General features: G+C 36.4%; 1 protein-coding gene and 1 non-coding gene across 2 annotated transcripts; both read left to right on the forward strand.

Annotated features, from left to right (window-relative positions):
- The first annotated feature begins 7919 nt into the window (after nucleotides 1-7919).
- LOC111382615 lies at nucleotides 7920-8366 on the forward strand. The gene has a single exon (XM_023006642.1). The coding sequence runs from the start codon at nucleotides 7920-7922 to the stop codon at nucleotides 8364-8366; it is 447 nt and encodes a 148-aa protein (XP_022862410.1).
- A 558-nt stretch (nucleotides 8367-8924) lies between these two features.
- TRNAA-AGC lies at nucleotides 8925-8997 on the forward strand. The gene has a single exon. It is a non-coding gene; the product is annotated as a tRNA-Ala (tRNA).
- The last annotated feature ends 330 nt before the right edge of the window (nucleotides 8998-9327 follow it).

Consider the following 9327-nt stretch of genomic DNA (forward strand, 5'->3'; position numbering starts at 1 on the left):
TCTAACAGAAAAAGAAAATACATCACAAAGATTTGATTCATTTTCAGAGAGAAAAGATCACGAAGAAAACCCTCGCACACAAAGAGAGAGAGAAAGAAAATAGTATTCTAGAAAGCCAGTGTAAAAGCCAAGCTAGACGAAAGGCCAAGGGTCAAGTGAAGTAAATGAAAAACACAGTGTCAAAACCAACTTCATCCAATGGTTGAGTGTGTGCCACGTGTACGGCACACACTCTTCCATTAAGAGGCATGAGAGAACGTTTTTTCCAAAAAATGTGACATTGTTAAAGGACTGGGCCTCCGACAATTTAAGTAATAAGGCCCAATAAAGAAATAGTGAGGCAGCCCATTTCTTTAACATGTAGCTTTCTTTAACAATCGAGTTACTTCTACCAATCATCTGTCCTTTCAAAATCGTCTGGCTATTGCTTAAGTATTTTTCCCCGAAAGGATGGATGACGAGAAAAGAACGAGCAACTACTTATTCCTTGATCTACCGTTGTCATCAGAGAGGCCCAAATAAGAAAATGACATGTGCAACTTGTTTTCAAATGTATAAACTAATAATTGCATACGAGCTGAGATACAATTCCTACGTCTCCAAAATCGTAAATAGGGATCTAAAAAGCAGCCGAACAATATAGTTGTTACACCTCCCCAAAGACCACCTCGACGTACGTAAGCCGAGGCCAGCCATGGTAGCTGACCAGCCGAGGCGTTTAGATTAACTGAGGCGTAGCTATTTGAAGTAATGTGAACCGAGGCGGTACATGTGGGAGAAGTGGACAAGTGCCTCTACGCCACCATTTTTACAAATGAATCTTTTGAAAATCTGTGTCCATATCTTTAGGAATGATGGATGTGACGTCTCTGACAAGTGTCAACTCCTAATCAGAATAATTAAATGCCCGCCCACCTAGGAAACAATTAATGGACATCTACAAATAGACGCCTCGCACCGTCAAGTGAGTCCACATGTCTCGCATCCGATGGTGCCCTTTCCAACTTCCCCCATATAAATACCAAAGAGCCCAGCCCAAGCAAGGTAAGATTACTTTACCCCTAAAGCATATATACTCCTCCTTCTTTACGTAGAAATCACGGCAGATTACCACCACCGGAATACTCACGATCAACTAACTTGATCATCGGAGTGCATGTGGCCGCTACCACTTTCATTGGGATTGGCCATATACTTCTAACTATTTGTGCCGTGTGCAAGAAGGAATACATGTGAAGTAGCTTTTGGTTGGCTATGTGGAGAGACCATTTTATGAGGTCAACAATAGTCATACGTTCTAACCCAAGGAGACGTTTCCTGAAGATTCTTTACTTCGAGATGTTGGCAAACTACCTTCCACTGAAACTCAAATAAATTCACTTGGCTCATATCAACGCCAGTTCTCATTCGCCTCAGATTCTGCTCGAGCTCTGCCAATGCTTCAAGCTCTCAATGCAATTACTTCGTAGACACGACAAACTTATCCACATTCTTAACCTTCCTCTCCATCTTCTTGAGCCAATATTGCCACCATATCTATTTGGGATCTATCTCAGTTGGACCCTCAAATACTCATTCCATATTGTAGTATATTGCGTCTTCGCACTTCTTCCCCAAAGTAGCCACAGGCTTTGCCATGCTTACTAGATTCTCAGTTATCTCAACCAGAACAAAATCTATAAGATAGTCATTATCTCGAGAAACAAGTTTTTGAATACCAATTAAGTTGACAATCTCCTCTCTCAATCTAACAATCTGCTGATTACCAAGACACTGCCATATATTAACCACCTTCAACATCAACCTTGAGACTTCAAATGCCAAAATTCCAATCACATGCTTCTTAGGATCCAATGCTCTACCCTTTTGTTAATTTCTCCATACATTACCAAACCAATTCTCTCCATAATTTCACTCCCCATCTCGCATATTTGATAAGTGCCTAATTCACCCATACCATCCTTCGATTTGTATAAAATTTTCCAGAACAGATAATCTAAGAATAAAATTTGAAATCGCCAAAAAAAAATCAATTTGAAACTCTGCACTGTTACATGACGAATAATCACAAAATATGATTCCAAATAATTTCTCTTTTTATAGAATAATAGACTTAAATAATTTTTGTTTAAACAATTAAACTTAATCACAACATCATAACAGAAGAAAATTAATGTCAATTTGTATCTTATACTCATCGATTATTCAAGCAATCTCCAGTGGCATTAGAGTGCCCAAGCAACATTTTACTCATTGCACAAAGGACGGAGTACCAAGCACTTTCTCAGTTTTTTACTGCACATGACATTCCTCATCTAACCTCTCCACCTCACACTCCAGAACACAATGGGTATGCAGAATGCCGTCATCGTCATATTGGTGAAACGAGTCTTTCTCTGCTCTTTCATGCCTCTATGCCACTAACCTACTGGTCTTCTGCGTTTGCTACTGCTATTTATTTGATCAATCGGTTACCCACTCCTGTCCTGCGTCTCCAATCCCCCTATGCCGTATTTCTTTCCATTCTCTATTCTGCTATATGATATCAGAGCAAGAATTCTGACCTGCACCAGCTTTCTCCACCACAACATCTGTCCCCCCTCACTTTTTAATCCTACAATCTTGTCTTCCTCCATGGCCGCCGACAATCAACACATCACTATCCCCAACGAACAGGAGCCTAGCAAGCCATTCACAGTCATTAACATCTCAGCCTCCAATATTATTAAACTCACACCCACCAACTATCTCTCATGGAAATTGCAACTTAAGGTTGTTCTCATTGGGTATGACCTCTACAAATTTATTGACGGTTCTCATCCCTTGTCCTCTTCCCACCGTTAAGCAAAATAATTTCACTCTCCCAAATCCAGATTTCTCCACGTGGATTCGCTAAGATAAATTGATCTTTGGTGCATTGGTTGGCTCTTTCACTCCAACTCTCATTCCACTTGTTCAACAAACGAAGACTACACGTGATGCTTGGATCACACTTGCAAACACCTATGCCCGTCCCTCTCGTGGTCACATTAAACAAATTAAGGATCAACTCAAAACTGTTGTTAAAGGTTCTCAATTGGCTACTCTTGGCAAACCCATGAATCGTGATGATTTAATTGAGAAGATTCTTGATGGCCTTAATGATTACTACAAACCTATCATTTACGTGATCGAAGATTGTGAAACTCCTATTTCTTTTGATGAACTCCAAGAGGAACTGATCAACAAGGAACTCTCCTTGTGGCTCCATCAGCCTTCCACATCATCGTTTCCAGCTTCTGCAAATGTTGCTCATTACAACAATTCTTATGTCTCTCGGCCCAACTCCAAGAGGCCCTCCTAGTAGCACACTTCATTTAGTCTTCTACCTATGCCAACACCTTCCTCACCTCGGTCGATACACCGTCCCTCCCACCCCTACCTTGGCAAATGCCAAGTTTGTAGGGCACAAAGCCATACCGTCCAATAGTGCCCATTATTCAGGCTGGTTTCTATCTCCACTTCCTTTTCGATTTTCCATCAGCAAACACAGTGGCCGCACCGCCCCCCGACACAACATTGGCAACAACGTGCACATGTTGCAACCAACTCTTCCTCTGCCAATCCTAGCTGGCTTCTTGATAGCAGCACATCACACCATGTCAAAGTTGATCTGGGTAATCTCTCGCTTTATTCTTCGTATGATGGTTCTGATGACATAATGATTGGCAATGGTACAGGTCGTCCAATCATCTACACTAGTTCTATCTCTTTACCCACACCTACTAAAACTTTCTCCCTTCATAATGTCCTTTGTGTGGCTTCTATGAAAAAGAATTTAATTTCTATTTCTCAATTTTGTCATAATAACAACTCTGCTAGTGAATGCTCACCCAATTCCTTTCATGTGAAGGATCTGCAAACGGGGGCAATATTTCTGCAGGGCCGCTCTAAAGATAGTATCTATGAAAGGCCGCTTTTCAACAATCCATTCTCTCCGCTAGTTGCATTTTCTAGTGTCAAGACCACTTCGTTTGAGTGGAATCATAGGCTAGGTCATCCATCCATTTCAATTCTTAGACATATTATTTCTAGATCTAATCTAATCTAGATTTGTCGAATGCGCTATCCTTGTCCTTTAATTGTAATGCTTGTCGATGCAATAAAATTCATAAACTACCATTTTCGAGTTCGTCTTTCGTTTCTAATTCCCCTTTACAAATTCTCTTTTCTAATGTGTGGACTTCCCCGGTGCATTCATTTTATGGATTCAATATTATGTTATCTTTATTGATCAATACCCAAAATATATCTGATTTTATCCCCTTAAACGCAAATCACATGCTCTTGGTGTTTTTATCTAGGGCTGGGCAAATCTCTGCTCTCTCATGATTCTATGCCACTGACCTCCGGGCCTTCTGCCTTTGCTACTGCTGTTTATTTGATCAATTAGTTATCCACTCCTACCCTTCGTCTCCAATCCCGCTAAGCCATATTTCTTCCCATTCTCTATTCTGCTATACTGAGTGACCAAGAGAAGAGGATTTCTTCACACTTAGAGAAAAGAGCTAAAAAGAGTAGGTGGATAAGAGGTTGAGGCAGGGGTGTAGGTTTATAAATGCCGCACCACCTGAATCGAAAACACCGTTTGACTAGGCGCCGTGCCAAAATTCGAAATGAACGAGGTAATTCAATTTTATTCGTTTATGTGGTCAGATACTATCATACGTGGCAACTTCGCTAGAACTACGCGACCCCTTATGAGGCGAGGAATTTTTAACTACTATGAATGTTTTGGGGCATATCTTGTTTTATTACTAAATTAGGAGTTTTATGGAAATGTATGTTTCGACTGCTCAAACAGCATGGTAATTTGGGAAAAATCTTCTTTTCTTTATTCAAATATTGTCTATGCTAGTAAAAAAAAAATAGAGAGAGACGTGTATGTAAAATAGTGTAATTCAACGTATAAAATAAATTACCTAATACTAAGGTAACAATTTAATAGTCGATTAATATGAACCCTCAATTACATGTTCGATGGTGTATACATTGCAAAATTTAGCATATATTATGAAAAATACAGTTTACTTAACTATACAAATACATTATTAATATGATTATCGAAATATACTATTTTAAACTCTGAATTGGAGCCTAGCTCATTCCAATGGATAGACCACTTCTTCACTAACAATAGATTCATGACAACGATGATGACCTAATGTGGTTATGAAGTGTTTAATTTATTAAATTTACAAATTACATGTAACGACGAATTAATTAGATTAAAAAAATATTTATATATATATTTTTCTAAATATTAATAATATAACTATGATTGTAATTGTTGGCCAATAACGTTTAGATATGTTGGAACATTTGAGTGATTTTACATGTATACACTATTTTCGACAAGATTTTACGTGACAATTAATTATTAGCAAAACATATAATTTACCACGTGAACAACCTAAAATTATGCTCTCTTATATGTCTTATATATATATATATATATGCATTTGGTTCGAAACTCGCACTTATACATATGAAGTAGTAATAATGTATCTAGTGATCAACATTACTTCAATTTGGTTGTAGGCTATCAAGGCACCTTCAAGAGTGCCACCACCTCCATTTCTCGCAACCAAAATATTTAACCCTCATATTCTTTGTCCATCTTTTCAGTGAAGTAAGATGACAATTTTTAAGGACAAAATGTTAAAGTCGTCGATTTAGATCCTTAACAAATCCGCTAGACCTGGGATCGCGTATTGTAGCATTGGATACAAACTCGTAGGCTAAACAAAAGCAATCCCTCTCCCGACATTCTGATTTCATATTTCAAGAATCCTCTCAAAAAGGTATTGCAAATATAGGAGGAAAATTGAAGTTCGAATTAAGTCTTCCCAATGTTAAAAACATTGAAAATATAGAATATTTACTTATCCTGTATTTATAATCAAGACATGCAAGGTAATATTCTACTATTGATCGAGCATTGATATGTAAAAAATACATGCAATAATTATTATATCAGTACTTCAAAGATAAACAACCCTCACATTTTACATAGGATCTAGAAATAAATAGGAGAAATATAAATAATTTGAGAAAAAATGAATTTTAAAGAATTTATACCAAATAACAATTAAATCCGTCATAAATTCTCAAATTTATTTTCAATCACATTCTCTCAATAAAATAATTTTGCACGTGAATTCATATTTTTTCTTACTTTTTAATTATATATATATATATATATATATATTTTTATTTTTATTTTTAAATCACTTTTGACAAAATTTTCAAAAAATCAGCATTTAACATGCCCTTATGGGATTAGGACACTCGAATCTCTCAATTTGCTCTCCTATTTGGATTCATATAGCTTCATCTTGTTAGGATTGATGGTGAAAATCTATCATATCCAGTTGTCACTCTTATTCACCCAAATCATTCTTAAAGATGTCTACATAATCCGATGAACATTCTAGCACACTTGTATCTTCAACGTTCTATAGTGCTTCTGAAGTTTTCTACACTGTTCTGTACATAACATTCTAGACTGAATGCTCTACCACATTGTTTCCCAACATTATAGACCACTCGTTCAAGGACACATCTTTTGTTCCATTTTTGTTTTTCTCTTAGATCAGATGGGCGTGTTTTGGTTTAGTAATCGAACCTTGAATCAAAAGGCTTCGGTTTGGTTCAATTCAATTCAATTTCATTATCAAAATTTTCAAATTATTAAGTTCACAATTATATCACCAAAGTTGATACACGCATCCAAACGAATACAATAAGCCTCGTTCAATGCAATTGAGAAGTTTCATCTTCATGCAAACATATTATTTGATGAATTTTTTTATCAAATTAATCATGTTTCCCATCGAGTGTTAAAGTTTTACCCATTCCTTTGTTCTAGCAAGCATTGCCGATTGGGACATGAACATATATTCCATGAGACGTGAAATTTGGCACCTTTCTGGTATAGATATGACATCGAAATGGACTAAATGACATCTACGATTGCATATTTCACATATAAAAAATGATTTACATGTTAATGTTTAATTTGCCTTTTTTTAAAGTTAAAAAGTTGGAAAGCAGCAAAATGTAAGGGTCATTTTGATTGCAAAGATGAAATTTGGATGGAAAGAAAATGAATTCTAAGAAATTGAATTGCCTAAAAATTGTTTTCCTGAAAATTGTAAATTATTGTATTTAATTGGTATAATTTTCCACGTGAAAAACGTTGAAATAAAAATATGTTTTGGTGTTGCTTTGGTTTTGTTTTACATGAAAATTGTCAATTAAAGGGATGAAATTTATTGGTATTGGGGATGAAATTTGTTTCCATTGCCAAAAAAAAAAAATTTAAGAAAATCTTCTATCTTTTGGTATTCGTTTTACTTTGTTTTATATGAAAATTGTCAATTAAAGGGAAATATTTTTTTACAATAATTCTTAAAATTTGTTTTCATTGTCAAAAAAAATTTTAAAAAAAATGTAAACAATAAGTTGGAAAGTGGGAATTAGTTTTCAAGGAAACCCAATAAAAAAACAATTTCCAAGACAACCATGAAAATGAAATTCCATGGAAAAAATATGCTATCAAACACTACAATTTGGGTGGATTCCATCTTCTTTGAAATTGGCCTCTTTATTTGAGTAAAATTATTTTTGAAAAAAAGGTTATAAAAAAAAATTTAAGAATGAAGGGGGAGATGTATAATGCAAAAACGTATTGCGGACCCCGCGCTTGTCACGAGAAACTTCTAGCACCATTTTATCCACACTTTTCCAGCGCCTTCCAATATCTGATTGAACCCTATATATAATAGACATAGCATTAATCTATACTTCCTATCGCGATCGAACCTCAATCCATAAGAAATCCCAATTGGAAGAAATTAATCGGTTAAATCAACGAAATGAAGCCAGTAATTGATGAAAAGAAAGAGAAGATGACAATCCGGGCCGAGTGCCGAGCAGACGAAGGCAGAAAGCACGTTGAGAAAGTGGAGATACCAACTCACAGTGTGGACACAGTAAAATACGTTGAAAGAAAACTTATTGACAAGGGCGTGCAAAGGCAAGAGCGCCACCCAGCCGATGGGCTTCCACTGAAACATGATCCCAAGAAAGGGCACGGGGGGAAGTACACGTGGGAAGGGCCAGAGAAGGAGGCGGGGCTGGAGGAGGCTCCACCTGCTATAGATGAGAAGGATCCGAACTACGTGGAAGAAGAAGAAGAAGAAGTGGCGGAAGGAGAGGATGAGGAAGCGAAGAATTTGGTGGTCGGTAAAGTTGAGGTTGCTAAGGTGGCGGAGGAAGGAGTTGCGAGGATTGAGGTTGAGCCTCACTTGAAGGGTAACTGAAAGACTTTGTATTTTGTAACTTGTAATTGTGTCGAGTTTTCAGGTTTAAAAAGGTCGTGATTGTAGTAGTGTTCAAGTTCTCTTTATGCGAACTGACTTGTAATCGTTTTGAATAATACTCATTTCCAAACTGATTCTGATTATTTTGACGTTCCCTGCTCCATGGGAAACTTGCATACATAGCTTCACATGGTGTTCAATCTTTTAGATTTTTTGTAGCTGTTTATGAAATAAATTTGAAGTACAAGGAGGTAGATGTAAAATTATAAGTCAAAGTAAATAATTAATTTTAATTATTGAAAAGGAAGCGGTTTCGCTCATTAAGTGTCTGTTTTCATTATGAGAATTGATTTTTTGATTGTAGGGTCCACGAAAAAGTTAAAAATAACGATTAAAAATTTAATTTTTTAAATGTAAAAAATTGCTATAAAACAGAATTTAACTCTTCATCTCAAAAGCAATTTCTCTACGCCTTAATAAAGTAAAGAGGTTTGGAAACTGACCTCTGGGGTCCAGACTCGCATTATATAAAAAGTATCAATTGAACAAGACACACATGGGGATGTAGCTCAGATGGTAGAGCGCTCGCTTAGCATGCGAGAGGTACGGGGATCGATACCCCGCATCTCCAACTTTTATAAATGAATTTTTATTATTATTATTTTTCGTCTCAACTATAAATGGATTAATCAGTAACAAACTTAACAGAAAGGCCCAAACACTAGTCCAATTAAGGCCCATTATTCTATAATAGCTATCCGGTATGAAGGCCAACTATCAGTTTGGACTTTAGAGACACGATTTCCATGGAAAGCCTAAATGTATGGTCCAACATATATAGTCAAAGTTTGATTGCTGGTTGTGTTTATTTTTCCTTCTTTTTTTTTTTTTCAACAAAAGAATAACTCAAAATGGAGTGAAGGAGCTAAACTATTTAAAATATTAAACGTCTACACCACTT

This window comes from Olea europaea, unplaced genomic scaffold (genome assembly GCF_002742605.1).
Source record: "Olea europaea var. sylvestris unplaced genomic scaffold, O_europaea_v1 scaffold2538, whole genome shotgun sequence".
Taxonomy (NCBI): Eukaryota; Viridiplantae; Streptophyta; class Magnoliopsida; order Lamiales; family Oleaceae; genus Olea; species Olea europaea.

Coding starts and splice junctions, on each gene's coding strand:
- LOC111382615 (XM_023006642.1), top strand. CDS start 7,920: ATGAAGCCAGTAATTGATGAAAAGAAAGAGAAGATGACAATCCGGGCC.